This window comes from Protomyctophum parallelum, assembly GCF_964188405.1.
Source record: "Protomyctophum parallelum genome assembly, chromosome: 19".
Taxonomy (NCBI): domain Eukaryota; kingdom Metazoa; phylum Chordata; class Actinopteri; order Myctophiformes; family Myctophidae; genus Protomyctophum; species Protomyctophum parallelum.
The window spans coordinates 16,456,483-16,472,810 of NC_139717.1; the positions used below are offsets into that span (position 1 = coordinate 16,456,483).

The following is a 16,328-nucleotide window of genomic DNA, read 5'->3' on the forward strand; positions in this document are numbered from 1 at the left end:
TGGCTGTGGGTCTTAATGATACAAAAGCTGTCAGTATCTGTTGCTCTGAGAGCCAAACTGGGTTTCCATTACATTGACAGGTCATGTATGTTTTGGCTCCACTCATACTTCAGAAGTCTGAATTCTTGTCTTGCCTCATTTGTATATATTATGTTTTCCGAGCCTACCTACAGATCCTGCAACAACAAGGGTAGGAGAGAGGGAGGGGCGGAGAAGGAGATGATGAGTGGAATGAAGGGAAAGGGAGAGGAGAACAGAAGATGTGATGATGATGATGAAAGGGGCGGGGAGGAGAAAACGGGAGAGACCGAGAGAGAGATAAGTGACCCTTTCCTACGTGTTCGTTGGGACTGCTGTAAGAAGTTTTCTGAAATTCCAACTCAAACTGAATTAGCCTAGAACTAACCCACGGCAGTGCACTTCATTCCTGCAGACATGCGGTCAATAAGAGACCAAAACAACCAGCTCAGACAGCACCGATGAGAGAGAGAGGAGAAAGCAAACGGAAACCTAAAACAATGTGAGCCGAGTGACTCATGGGAAGCCGAGCATGGAGGGTGTGTGTGTGTGTGTGTGTGAGTGTGTGCGCGTGCGTGTCCCAGAGAAACCAACTATTCATGTTTCAAAGGCTCTGTCCATCTGCCTATGCATCTTTCTACATCTGTGTATACTGTACATCTGTCTCTCCATCGGTCTATCCATCACTGAGAGAAAGACGAGCCGGAAACATGTAGAACAAGATAATTGTGCAGCTAATAAAGCCCTTGAGAACGAGGCATTCAGACTAGCTGATATTGATCTGTAGAGACACGCTGTGACGCTCAAATCAAACGAAAAACTGAAAGCAAACGATGAAACCTACACACAGTGGCTAGTGCTACATAGTGCATGATGCACACAGGTGTTTGTAGGGTACACACACACACGCAGGTTCTGGTGTTTATATAGATCCAGACTGATAAGAGCGGTTGGTCTGAGGACATAGACCAACTATAATCTAGATGGACTGTTCTGTCCGTATTTCACTTCTTCCAGCCACAACTCTCCATCTGTCTCAGCTCTCCCCCCCCCCCCCCTCTCTCTCTCTCTCCCTCCCTCCCTCTCTCTCTCTCTCTCTCTCTCTCTCTCTCACACACACACACTCCAAATGCTACTCACTCCATTTGCAGTCAATAAATTGTGTGTGTGTGTGTCTCTCTCTCTCTGAGTCTCTCATCATTTCTGTCCATTTGCCTGCTTTCTTTTCTTAGATTTCTAAGCATGTATTCTAGATTTTAGATAGGTCAGAGTAGAGAGACAGGAACCCAAGGGAAGAGGCAGAGGAAAGACATGCGAGACGAGACGGGGCGCCGATTCAAACCAGTGTCCTCGACTCCTCTGGTGGTTTGAGTGCTTTGTGTGTCAGTGGTTTTCAACCTTTTTTCGTATCAATATTATATATCATTTATTCAGCACTTGAGCCCTGCACGGCCCACCATTTGATGAGTTGTTTTTTTGTATGTTTTTGTATGAGAGGGACAGACAGGGGGGGGAAGACATGCAGTAAAGGCCGCCATGATCGGGAGTCGAACGCACGGCACACTGCCAGACTGGATTACCAGCCGGGGTGCCTGGACCGCTGAGCCACGGCCCAGGCCCATTTGATGAGATTCATTCAAACGGCAAAACAGGAGGAAGAAATCACACCCGTGTGAAGTGAGGGGCACTCATATCATCATACAGTACATTATCTCATTCCGGCCAACCACAATTTGCGTCCTCACATTCGTCATTAATGTTTGGGTTTACGCAAACACTCCAAAATGGCCATTATTTTTCCATTCAATGTTTGTGTTAGGACAATGTTTGTGTTGACACAAACCCTCAAAGCTGGACATAGGAGCCCCTCAAAAATAGAGTCCTGGGCCGTGGCTCAGTGGTCCAGGCACCTTGGCTGGCAGTCCAGCCTGGCAGTGTGCCGCGGGTTCGACTCCCGATCCCGACGGCCTTTACTGCATGTCACCCCCCCCATCTCTGTCAGCCTACTGTCTGTCCCTCCATAACAAAACATAAAATAAATGCGAAAGCCACAAAAGAACATTTCAAACTTTTAAAAAAAGTCCGCAACACAGGTAAAGAAACCCAGCTCCACTGGATTTATTATTGATTCAACGTTTGGATCACTAGGACCTTCTTCAGGAATACAACAAGTATTAATTAGTATACCTGAAGAAGATCCTAGTGATCCAAACGTTGAATCAATAATAATATTCTTTAACAGTGTCCATATAGTATAGTATTCCACACCACACCCCTCACTAGTGCTCGCTCCCACACCCGTCCGTCATGCACGCTCTGTCCCGGACCCACTCTTGTTCTCTCAGTCACTCATCCTGCCTGCCTTATCCACACTTTCTCCCCTTTCCACCACTGCACTATAGCCCATGTCTCCATTCAACGCAGCTCTCCTCCCCTCCGCCTCTCTCTCTCCACCTGTCATCTGCCCCTCAGTTTCCCCACAGACGGTGGTAATTGCCAGGGTGTATCCACACAGAGGAGGGCACAGCAGGTAAACTCTGCTGACAGCAAGAGAAAATCTCTTCCACCTCTCCACCGCGCTCGCTCTGAATGCGTGCACGCACACTTGCAGTCTCGCGCATGCGCGCACACACACACACACACACACACACACACACACACACACACACACACACACACACACACACACACACACACACACACACACACACACACACACACACACACACACACACACACGGCTGAGAGACTGTGGCATTACAGCATGATGCCGTGTGAGCTCATTTGCGCTCCCCACCCCGGCACAAATTTAACCTAATTAGCCGTTTAATGGCATCCCCTCTGCATGTCTGTGTGTGCGTATGTACAGTATGAATGTGTTTGCATGCTGTATGTGTGGCTCTGTCTCTTTCCCTTCCTGCATATGTGCCCACACCCACACACACACACACACACCCACACCCACCCACACACACACACACCCACACCCACACACACACACACACACACACACCCACACACACACACACCCACACCCACACCCACCCACACCCCCACACCCACACACCCACACACCCACACACCCACAGAGGGGATCAGTTGTTATTAGTCTGGATCCATCCTTATCCATCACACTTGCACGCCGTCAAAACAAGTGTGTGCATTTTGAGCATGCGTGATTGACCGAGCTATAGACTCTGACAGTTCTAATTGAATAGCAGAGCTCAGAGTCAAATCATTATGACAAAAGGGGGAGGGGGGGGGGATATCATTATTATGTGAGAGGCTGTGATATCACAATAAAACGCCCACATCCTCAAAATAAATTAACAGACAACACAATAACACAAGTTGTGCTTTGACGCATGCAAGAATCACACACACACACACACACACACACACACACACACACACACACACACACACACACACACACACACACACACACACACACACACACACACACACACACACACACACACACACACACACACACACACACACACACACACACACACACACACACACACACACACACAGCTGGACTGTAGTTTATTTCGTAGAAAGCCACACATTCGGAATGCTCGGGAAAGGTCGACATGCACCTGCAGCAACAGAGTGTGCGTGCGTGTGTGTCTAAGAGGGCGGAACATAAAGGTAGTTAAGGTAATTTGTAAACAGGTGAGAACATCTCGTCTTTAGGGAAAATAACTAAAAGTTATAGGGCTATGTATAGTGTGCTGTTGTGATTACACATCTCTTCTCTCTCTCTCTCTCTCTCTCTCACGTGGTTTATATCAAGACAAACTGTCCTTGGCTACATCTTTGCTCTGACAACAGTGTCTGGCACAGGTTCAAGTCATTAAATCAGCCCTTGCTTGCACCTGGACCCTGGAGGTGGGTGCACGGCTGCAGGTATTAAAGGTTGCGTGTGTGTGTGTGCGCACGTGCATGTATGTACTCTTTGTGGAAATGAGCTTTGGCATGGCAATAAGGACATAAATAGCATCGTTGCGGAGCAAGCGAACCAATGCATTTCCTTGCCCGAAGTTCGTCGCCGCACTTTCTTGCCCAAGATGTTCTGACCAGCCAAACATCTCTGCAGAGACGACACCGCGACCATCGCGTGATTGGTCAGAAACCCAAGTTGCACTCTTGACCTTTTGCGGTGTAGTCTTATTTTCACATTTCGGTTGAAGAAGCATATTTGCAGAGGGGGTTGGGAGGTACAAACCTCTTAGTCTAGAATCCCTTTCTGAGGTTCTAAACACAACCAGACGGCAATTAATTCATGGGGAGAGATAGCACACACTTTGTCCACTGTGTGTATTTCATCAGAAATTGCACAAAAAAAATAATCAGATGACGTTCAAGTACACATGCACTTTTCGTGTTTGTGTGTGTGTGTGTGTGTGTGTGTGTGTGTGTCTTACTTACAGCACAGGGCCTTCTGTAATCTGCGGATCTTCATGGCTGTTCGGTATGCAGAGAATCTCACATTGTTCAATTCAGCTGCAGAAAAGCAAAAGACAAAGAGACACAGCGAGAGAAAGAGAGAGACGTGTGTGAGAGAGAGAGAGAGAGAGAGAGAGAGAGAGAGAGAGAGAGAGAGAGACGGAGCAGGCATAAACAATCACAACCGAAACAATGGGAAAACAGCAGCAATCAGTGTGGGCATAACGAAATGAGCTGCCTTCTCTAGAGCGATAACCTGCCGTGCTTAAAAGGGAATGGAGTGATTGTCTACAGGCGCCTCAGAGGGACGGCCTTGACGCAGAGCACCAGTGTAATTGGGTTAGTCAGTGAGTTACATCTGGGTGGATCCTCTGTATTGTAGTATTTGTTCAGCCACCATGTGTTTCATAGCTTATTACCAACTATAGAGCAGTGCCCGTTGGGTGCTGGCCTACTCGATACAAGTGTCCCTTTTATGCCCATATATGGAGTTCTTTGTCAGGCATGCCCTAATATGGAGTCTATGCAGATGTCCGAACATATTTGTGATCTCAGATCAGCCTGGGCGGGGGGGCCCTATATCGAGAGCCCGGGCAGAAGCCTTTTGTGGCGGTTCTGGACAAACATGGGTCCGACCGACTCGACCCCGGGCACTGCACTCCCTGTGGTGGTGTGGAGTGTGTGTGTCGAATTTGAACGGTTCTCGAGTTACGTGCATTAGAGATTACAAATACACCGTACAGTTAATTTAGAGAATCACAAGTACTTTTCATGCAAACGCTTTTCCAAAGCACACCATTTGGTCGGTTTGGTCTGTGAGGAAGCAAACGTTTCCCTTTCATTTCAGTACGATAATGATGATCAACTTTCAGTGAAACATGCAAATAATCACACCTTCCAGCAAGGTCTTCTCATCTATGTCCAAGACACGTCTGTGATATCTTGACATAATCAACCGAACCCAGAAAACCAAGTTTTCGGAAGAAATTCAAAATTTTGTTCAATATTGATTCAAACATGTTATGCTGCTATATATATACTGTACATAGCAACAAACCAGAAGAGGTTCCCATCTTGAATGCAATAATAACGGCCAGCTCAGTATTTCTTTAGTGAAATAAAGAACATTGCTTGCATGTTCTTTATGTAAAGCACATATTTAAAGCATGGGGACAGAGACACTGCCATCCTGTCTCAATTAAGCGTTTTGCGTCACAGCTCTAAAATTGTCATCGGCACAGGAGGTGGATATGGACTCATGACATTCTAACGTGAAGAGAGGCATTTGACAATATTCATCAGCTGTAATAAACTGCTTAATGAAACTGCGTGAACATTTCTCTCTCTCTCTCCCTCTATTTCCTCACTGCTCTGGTCTCTGATGACGCACAGAGACAGTGGGTGGTTTGCGTAGGTGCGTTGCCTACCTAGAGACTGGTAGAGCTCCGTCATCTTTGGGTGATCCCAGCAAGTCGTCTGTGTCTGGTGGCTGAAAAACAACAATATTAACAGAGTGAAATTGGGCTTCATTCATGCACACAACATTGCACAGTAATTAAACTGACACCACATTGTGCATGCACGCGCGCGCACACACACACACACACACACACACAGCTAAATTACACTCATGTGTGCGCATAACGCCAACCGCACTCTCAAAGCTGAGACACAACACAGAGACACAACCGCTGTCTTGAACATGTAAATTCTTTTGAAAGCCATGAAGGCTGACAAGGTAAGGAAACGACTCACACGTATACGCGCAGCGAAAACCTCTTTGATCTCTGCTGCCATTTAAACTCAGTTGCATGCCGGTGTGGCACACCAAAAATAGTCCAAGCTCACACGTTGCAGCGGCACGGCACGCAGCCGAGTATGAAACTAACAGACATAACCAATTCCAGCTCGTTCATCCTGAAGACATGAATATGAAAAAGGTGTCCGTGTTGATATCTCATCTTAATCCTGTTTACGTTCTTGCTTGAAACAGAAGCCTCAAGGAACTCACACACACACACACACACACACACACACACACACACACACACACACACACACACACACACACACACACTCGCGTGCACACTCGCTCGCACACTCCCGCGACAAAAGTGACAAAACTCCTGCCAGCGGCTGTCAGAGTAAGCCCTGCCATCCAACATCTAACATCCAGAGACAACTCAGCATTAGTGGTGAGATGAAACACAGCAGGGCTGCTGTTACTGTATGTAAAGGTTTGTGGAGATGTTCTCTTTTGTGTTTCTTATACTGTACCACTGCGAGTTCTGAGAAAATTCAAACAATGAGCCCGTCAGAAGCCATTTTGTTGTGGCACACACAGACTAAGAGGAAAGTGGAAAATAGTATGCTTACACCCACAGCCACATTTGAGTACTAGTGGAGTAACAACCAGGCGCTTGATTGCTATTTCCAGTTGCTATTTCATATGCAAATTAGAATATGCACCTTCATTTTGATATTGTGAGACTATACTTTTCAGTATAAGACCAGTATAAGACCAGTTTGAAACGAGTGCAATGTTGCTAAATGTGACTTTTGTCTGTGCGTTTACAGAGAAATAAACGACCCTTATGTTCCTGCGCACTGGAAAATACTCATTAAAATCCAAGTGTGTAACATAATCGCAAGAAACGGCCACACTTCACTCACATTCTAATGGATTTGCTGGATTTCCTGGATTCCTTGTTTTCTTCTGCACTTTTGGCGAGACACGCTATATTCAACTGCCAATAAGTAGGGAAGGGAGGATCGCAGTGATTTATATCGCCAAAAATGTATATTGAATAATATATTGTATATATATATATCTCGCTGGAACCAGAAACACCTCCGTGTTGAAAAGACTAGTTGAAAAGGTAAGGCAAAATGATTAATCACTGGCAGAGGCTGATTTATATGTTTGTTTACTCTGTAAACTCTGTACAGTAGCATATTTCAAGTGAAAGAAAAGTGTCAAAGAATCTAGAGGGCTGATCGTTCAGGTGGCGCAGGGGGTAAAGCTCTTGTCCTTCGTGCTCAGGGGAGGGAAGACGGGTGAGGAGAGACTATGAGAACTACGCTGTATTTTAGGAGCTCTTTATGACGCCATTTCGAAATGGAAAGCCACTTTGGGTTAACTTCTGTTCTTTTTTAATGTGCTAGATAAATAAAGGTGACTCTTGTGGGGATGGGGTAAGCTGCCTGTAGGCAGAGGGTGTTAAACCGGAGGAGTAGAATGGAGGGGAGGCCCTGTGTCGTCCTGGTGGGGGCTACTCACTGGCAGACAAGCCAGTGGGGTAAACATGGAAACACAGATGTGTGATTAATCGCGGGGTTAATTGGCTACTCTAAAATAAAAAGAAACCCAGTTTAATACATATTATAGAGAATGGAGGTATTTCTTTTATTTGTTTCAGGATCAGCTTGGGGCTGAAATCTGCAGAGATCTAAAAAAAAAAGTATTTTCAGTGGGAGGAGACCCAACACAGAATCTCTGCCCATAAAGTCAAATATGAAAATTAGGCTTTATGCTATTTGGTGGAAAGTATAACTTGTGCATACTTGATTGTACCGTGAGTTGTATCATGAAGATTCCCCCCTAAAGAGGGCATGCGTTTCCTCCATGGTCTGGTGACTATAGTTATACACGACTAATTTAAATGTTGTGTTTATTTGACATCTGAGGACACAACCATAGTGGATGCTCCTGAGTAGCTGGGCTGTGACTAGCTGCTGAAGGTCAGCACTCAGTAGGCATGCCGAGTGAACCTAGAAATAAAGATGATTGGATCATGGTGGTTATGAGGTAGGCTATGACACTTGACAATCCTCCAATCAAATCCTTATATAGCACCATTACGCTGGCCTGTAGATTTAGACACGGCATGCAGCAAAGGAAAGATGAGGATTGGGTCATAAATAGGGTGTGGCAAGAACCTTTTTACAAGATATTTTTATGAGGTTTCTTTCTTTCTGAGCAAGTGAAACCACAACTTCATACAATGTTTTATATAAACCTTTCAACCTGGGCCCTATTTTTTATCCCCACCAGGACTAGGACTGTAGGTGAGGGACTATGTTTTCGGCCATGTCTGTCTGTTCGTACTTCCGTCCGTCGACAACTAATCTCTTGCGTGAAACTTTGGCCAAAGAAGAACCTCCACCCGAATACAAAATATGACTTTTACAGCAAATAGGTTTTTAAAAACTTTATTTCCAGTTGCCCACTATCTAGTTCAAGCCTGGACTGTGTGTGGGACTTGAAGAGTCACATAGCCGGAGGGGGCGGGGGTTATTGCATCTACTGGGAGCATATGAGTCTGTTTGTTTTTTTTTGTTTTTTTTAAGTTTTTTTTTTTTGCGGCTTACGCCTTTTATTGGTTTTTGAAGGGACAGACAGTAGGCTGACAGGAAACGGGAGAGAGAGATGGGGGAAGACATGCAGTAAAGGCCGTGTCGGGCTCGGGAGTCGAACCCGCGGCACACTGCGACTGGATTACCAGTCGGGTGCCCAGACGGTTACGCCACCGCCTGGGCGAGTCTGTTGTTTACGGTGACAAAACTACTGTAACTATTCACAATAACTTTTTTCAATAGACATGACAAATGATAGTCCCATTATATATTTATATGCAGGAGTCCTGCATAAAATATGACACTTCTGATCCATATCTCACCACCCAGTCTGGTTGCACTCGTCTGCAAAAGAAGAAGGATTGCCAAACAAATAAATACAGTACAAATGTTCTGCACCCTGTAGAGGCTATGCGTGTGACCTCATCGTACCTGGAAGTTACGTCTTCTGGCATTGACAGCCCATGCATCCAAACAGAAAAAAGTCCCATCTGGTTGAATTAAACGTTAAACTCGCCAACATTGCAGCTATACTTAAAGCTTGAAATTATCTGTAAAGTGTTTGTTTCATAACACAATTCCACCATAGACATGTTATGAGCTTCTTTCTGTCAATAAATTACGTGCATGTGATTATTTTTTTCTAAGTGTCAGAGTTTGGAAGTGCTCGTTTTCAATAACACAACGTCCTTCTGTCTCCTGCATTATGTGACATTTAGAAACGGGTGGTACACAGGGCCGCTGAGTGAGTTACAACGAACGCTTCCAAACTCCAACGCTCCATTGCTGCTCAATGTTTTGCCACTCGGTCTAGATGAGGGGTTTGTGTCCCGGTGGAAGTGATGCATACTCTATATAGCTTGGCGTTACAAATGTTATACGTACAGTAGGCAGACGACAAAATAATTCTGTGGTGGGACATCTTGCGGTGCGCATTTAACCCATTTTGGGGCGGGAACCCCTTTTGGTGTTAGCATTATGTTGTGCTTTAGCTATTGAAAAATAGCAGATCTACAAGCTCATAGCGCACCACCGAGTGGCTCGCTACGAGCTTGTAGGTCTGCTATTTAAAAAAAATTAAAGAACGACTGACATAGAAACATAGCTTTTTCAGAAAACTGTCAGGATGTAGAAGACATTTTTAGAATCTGATCTCAGGTCAGAATGGGTGGGGTCTGAGGGTTAGGGTTAGGTCCCATCGATGGGGAATACAAGCTAATAAAAACTGCAGGCTTTCTAGTCCTGAAAAGTTGCAATGCGAGAATGGAAGCCATTGTTCTCACGATAATGAAAAAAATAAATAATAATAATAATCTGCCTAATGATGATGTCACTGGAAGACGGTTTCTAAACTGCCCACAGCCCTCCTATGAGACACAGACTGAGTAGAACAAAATCGTGCCATTTTATCATGATTATTAGTGAAGACCTATAATATGAAGATACGTTGTGGATGACTTCTGTGTATCTATTGTAATCGCAATATTTGGCGAGTGAAAAATAAGGTTAGACTATCAAAGGACGGGTGGTGTGGGTGGGTGGGCGGCAAAGATTTCAAGCGGCTTTCTTGGGTGACAGGCTCCTGCCAGACTTATCGCAAAGCGCTACCGACAAGCGATGCGTGCCTCTCCCTCTCTGCAGTCGACATCCTCTGAATGTCCTTTCCACTCCTGTGCACAAAACCCTTTTTCCTTTTCTATTTCACTCTCTTTTTAATCTTTAAAGACTTTACTCTTTAAAAATAAAGAAAACAAATTAGAGCAAATGTGATGAATTCTAGTGGAGTTCTACAAAGTCTTTTCAGAAAGGGGCCACGCATTCACACGACTGATTGTATGCACACTCAGACTTTACCCAATGGCATTTCTTTTACGGCAACGGCTTGGAATGTGGTTTTGTGCATTCCACATTATAGTCGATATACAATGAATGAGGACGGCCTGGGCCGTGGCTCAGCGGTCCGGGCACCTTGGATGGTAAGACAGCTTTACAGCGTGTTGCGGGTTTGAGTCCCGATCCCGACGACCTTTGTTGTGTGTCCTCCCCCCATACCATCTCTCTCTCCCCCTTTCCTGTCTACCTACTGTAATCTGTCAAATAAAGGCAAAAAAGCCCCAGAAATATCGTAAAAAATAAATGAAGACTTAAGTAGAAATTAGACCTGCCACCATGCCACATTGCCCTCTGACATCCCAGAGGGCCTGTTGGGAGGAAATATGCCACAAATGTAAAATTAAAAAGTGAGGCCACCAGCATGGAGTGGGGTGGGTCTATAACCATTAACAAACCATCTGCTTCCCCCCCATCGCCCCTATTAACAAATGTGCAAAAGACTGATAACAGTTGTGATGACCCATCCTGTTTGTGTCTGTTTGTCATCCTGTTTAATGCTGTTCTCTGTTCATGTGCAGGAGGAGGGGACCAGCCTGCGGGGGTGTGCCTAGATGAGGAGGCACACCTGACTCCAATTGGGCTCAGCCTATTTAAGCAGGCTGGTCAAGGCCATTTCCCTCTCTCTCCTGCCTAGGGAACAATGTTTGTTCTTTGACTCCTTTTAGTTAGTTTTGACCTGAGTTGCTGCACTTGCACATACACTACACTTTCACACATCCACACATGCAATACACTACTGATCCAACTGATGACTCACACCCCACTTCACCTGTTAAGTATGATTTGGTTGACTAAGTTAAAATAAATACTTGTTTTTGGCATTTACTCCTGTGTGTTGTCTCCCATATTTGTCATGGTTAAGTCCGTTCATGACAAGATGGGGGCTCGCCACTCTAGTCTAGTTTATTGGTAGATTTGGTTGTTACCTCCTATTGGAGTTTTTCTATCAAGTGTTTTGATGAACTTAGGCTTTGTTTGTTTGTTCTTAAGTGGAACAAAGTGTTTGGGGGACACGCATGGGAATTGGTATTTTGTTTGGGGGGAGGGAGAGAGCATTAGGAACTTTTTGTTTTTTTGTGTTCTCTCTGTGCAGGTTTTTGAGTTTTTAAGGTGCTTTAGTCCTTGGGGTTCCAACTCCCGGATAGCGTTTTAACAGTGGGTCTCCATATGGGACTCACTGTTTTTTGTTTCTGGGTTTAGACTGTGTTCCACAAAAGCTGGAATGCGGTGGTACCACTGAGCGGCCCTTGTTGGAGGGGGGGACTCGGGAGGGCCCCTGAAGTCTAGGGTTGAGACAGTCAGTCAGTTTTTGGTAGGCAGTTTAGGTAGGGGAGTTGGGCTCTGGGGTCTATTGCTACTTTTGGTTAAAGCCTTTGCACAGTTTTTGTTTGTTTAAAAAAAGAAAAAGAAAAAAATGTGTTCTGTAGTTGAAGAATTTGTTCAGGCTCCATCTATGGAGCTGCTGGATAGATGCAAAAAAGTGCAGCTGTTAAAACTAGCAGAACACTACAGCATTGTTGTTTGTGCCAAACAGTCAAAGGTTAGGGTAAAGATAGTTCTGATCAACGGTTTGGTGGGAAAGCAAGTGTTACCAGAGGAGGAGGAGGTCCCATCGGAGGATGAGAATCCAACTGAATTGAGGTCTGGTAAAACATTTTCTTTTTCTTCAGGGCAATTAACCTTTGAGCAACAAAAGGAATTGCTTCAAATTAAACTTGAACATGAGAGAGAGGTTGAAGAAATGAAGCCAAGAACTATTGCAACTATTGAATTGAAAAAGTTGGAACTGGAGAAAGACAAGTTTAAATTGAGGGTTCAGGAAGCCAATCAGTTTAATGTTGGTGCTAACCTGAAATTACTTCCCAAGTTTTCAGAAAAAGATCCGGATTTGTTCTTTTCCCTGTTTGAACATGTGGCAGACGCCAGGGATTGGTCTGATGCGGAGCGCACTCTACTGCTCCAATGTGTCCTCACAGGTAAGGCCCAGGAGGCCTATGCTTCTTTATCGGTGATGGATAGTCAAATATATGAGGTTGTTAAAGGAGCAGTGTTACGGGCATACGAGTTAGTAGCCGAAGCCTACAGACAACGTTTTAGGGAGTGGAGGAAAGAGGAAAATCAAACATATGTGGAATTTGGGAGAGATATGTTAGTCCAGTTTAACAGACTAACATAGAGGTTAAAACCTTTGATGGGCTTTGTGAGTTGGTTACTCTGGAACAATTCAAAAAATGAGTGCCAGTTAATATTGCTACGTATATAACTGAGAGGAAGGTGAAAACCCCCCAGGAAGCAGCCGTGTTGGCTGACGAATACTGTTTAACACACAAAAGTGCAGTTGGTGACTGTCTGCCTCAGTCTGGTGGTTCAGTTCGTACAGGAAAGTGGTTTTGGGGGCAGGGGGATTCAAGTCCTTCCAAGTCTGAACATGGTTCCGGAAAACAGGACGATCCTAATGTTTGTCATTTTTGCCATAAAAGTGGACATTGGAAGGCAAATTGTTTGGCTCTTAAAGCTAAAGAGAAGATGTTAAGTGGTGCACCAATCAAACCGTCCGCGTTGGCTGCACCGGCAGTTCATTCACCACAGCTAATGGGTAACATGGAAGGTGTTTCTGATATCATGTGTTCCACTGGGGGTGACCCTATGGTGGAGTACACAGCATTCCTTTCAGAGGGTTTTGTATCACTGCCTGGTGGAAGGGCAGTTAAAGTTAACATCTTGAGAGATACGGGTGCATTACATACTTATGTCCGTCACGACTTAATTCCATTCTCCTCCATTTCAGACACAGGCGATTTTGTTTTAATGCGAGGTATGGGTATGCAGGTAATTCCAGTACCCCTACATAGAATGAGCATTGTCTGTGGGTTGGTCAGTGGGGAGGTGGTGGTGGGAGTGCGCCCTGAGTTACCAGTGGAAGGGGTGGATACAGTCCTTGGAAATGATTTGGCTGGGGATAAAGTGTGGGCTGGCGCTAAATCTCCAAATGTGGTTACCCAGGTCCCATTACGGTCTTACACAAGTACCCAACCGGGGAAATCTGTGGTTTTGCCGATGGTGGGTTCTCCTGTTCAGGCGCGCTTTACTGGTCCACTGACAGTGAAAAAGCAAGTCTCTGAGCGGGACTATATTTGATTGTGATGCCTAGAGGAAATTCTAGGTTGTGTCATGTGAATCTGTTGAAACCATACTGTGCTCGGGTGTCGGCGTCTCAAAACTCCAGTGACGTCCCTTGCGTTGAGCCTTCATTGTGCGTAGGCACGGTTGGGTTTTCTTCAGTGGGGGAGGTTCAGGGAGGGGGAGATTGGCCGGCCGATGAGGCTGGGTTACAAGTACACCTGAACAACTCTGAAGCATTGGAAGCTTTACCCAAAGTACTTGGACACTTGGATGAGACAAAAAGGAATGAGTTGGTCTCTATGGTTAATAGATACACGATCACAGACACCTTTGATAGGGCACGATATTGAAATTGGAGATGCAAAGCCAATTAAGCAGCGATTTTATCGTGTTTCTCCTGAAAAAAGAGCTCATCTGGATAAGGAGGTAGATGCCAGTTATGGGGGTGCAGTCTTGTTACAAGCTGATAACGGGGTCGAGAAACCACTAGGTTTCTTGTCTAAAAAGTTAAATGCCTATCACCCATACCCTTTGGACATCCGGCGTATAAAAGGCCATGGAAATGTAATGGCTGACGCCCTATCGTGTGCATTCTAGGTTAGTGCTCGGATCTATTTACAGTTGAACTGTATATATTTGTTGGTTCCTGTATATCACTTTACTGTCACTCACCCCTCTTAAAAATGCTACTGCAGGTATCATGGTTGCAGAGGTGGTGATTGGAAGGATGGGTCAGATATCTATGTTTGATGGGTAATTGTAAAGTTAAAAGTTACGGAGTACCTGTTTGGTCTCCGCTCTTATGGGGGGGGGGATGTGATGACCCATCCTGTTTGTGTCTGTTTGTCATCCTGTTTAATGCTGTTCTCTGTTCATGTGCAGGAGGAGGGGACCAGCCTGCGGGGGTGTGCCTAGATGAGGAGGCACACCTGACTCCAATTGGGCTCAGCCTATTTAAGCAGGCTGGTCAAGGGAGGCCATTTCCCTCTCTCTCCTGCCTAGGGAACAATGTTTGTTCTTTGACTCCTTTTAGTTAGTTTTGACCTGAGTTGCTGCACTTGCACATACACTACACTTTCACACATCCACACATGCAATACACTACTGATCCAACTGATGACTCACACCCCACTTCACCTGTTAAGTATGATTTGGTTTTGGCATTTACTCCTGTGTGTTGTCTCCCATATTTGTCATGGTTAAGTCCGTTCATGACACAGTGTCGCCAGGAACGTAACCATACACTCACAGCCTGTGACCTGCAATTAATTTAGTGCTGCAGAGCCTCCAGACTGTTTCTGATTGTGTGCGTGTGTGTGTGTGACTGTGTGTGTGTGTGTGTGTGTGTGTGTGTGTGTGTGTGTGTGTGTGTGCGCGTGCCAATAAGACCTGGACCAGAGCCATTCTAACAGACTTAGAAATGGGAAGAAAGGGATGAAATCCCCCGTTCAACTTTTCAACTCTCGTTACAGTTTATGAGACTATTAAAGCTCTTTAGAGAAGGGAGAACCTGCTCATATCCACAGTCCCTCGTTCGAACATAATGGCACGTGTGTGTGTGTGTCCTCCAAATGACTCTGGCACTTTCATCTCTGATCGCTTACGTTAGAATGCCGCAGGCCTATAAACCCAATGCAGGTGGCCTCCCCGCTTCGCTCTACCAACCTCTACGGGGTTCCAAAACCTTCACTTCTCAAAAGTGATGCTCCATTTCATGCTATGCCCGTCTCTCTGCCTCTGTCTTTCTGTCTGTATGACCGCATGGTATCTATCCTCCTACTACAGTATCTACTCCATCTATTCATCATGCAAAAACCTGCAAAAACAATTAAATAAATCACGTTGTTTTATTCTCTCCTCTTTGTCATTCTCCCTGGCTGGTTTATCCAGACATGTGCCCCGTTTGAGGGTGAGTGTCACAGTATCCTAGCTGGTTGAATCAGAATTGATCCACCCACACTCTCACTCCAAAAGGCTTAGAATGGGGCAGGCTGTCTCAGCCCATGTGTTACCTATATTTAAAATAGAAGCGGCACTGCTGCGCTGAATGAGCAATGTGCTGAGTGAAACCCAGTGAATTTAAAATAACACACCAGCAGACGGTATAGGGGTTAAAGAAAGTTTCCAGCTGGAGAGAGAAATGCGTGAGAGATTTTTTTGGGGCGTCTCGAAGGCTGCTGTGAAGTTTGGATTTTGAAAATGCAGATCTTTGCACCACAGAGTCTGTCTGGGCAGGGGGTTGTAATAATCCACCGTGGTGAATTACGGCTTGCTCAGGGCCTACACAAACACAATGGGCTGTGTTTGGGAAGCAGGGAAGTCAGGCAGAGAGGGATATCTGTGTCACTGTGCTGGCGACTGCTACAGTATATGACTGGCAATGGTGCCTGTCAGTGGGGGGGTATTCAACGAGAGGCGAAATACAGAGGTTAGCCCAAGGAGTGTTTTTTGTGCAAAACTAATGCTCGGAATGGAATCAGAAT

The 16,328-nt window shown here is 45.3% G+C and overlaps 1 protein-coding gene across 1 annotated transcript in view; it reads right to left on the reverse strand.

Moving 5' to 3' along the window:
- The window catches only part of utrn (utrophin), a 285,060-nt gene that overhangs the window by 67,232 nt on the left and 201,500 nt on the right, over positions 1-16,328 (reverse strand). Inside the window, 2 exon segments of the mRNA XM_083790820.1 lie at positions 4,456-4,530; positions 5,901-5,962. Coding sequence (XP_083646946.1) covers positions 4,456-4,530; positions 5,901-5,962 — 137 coding nt within the window.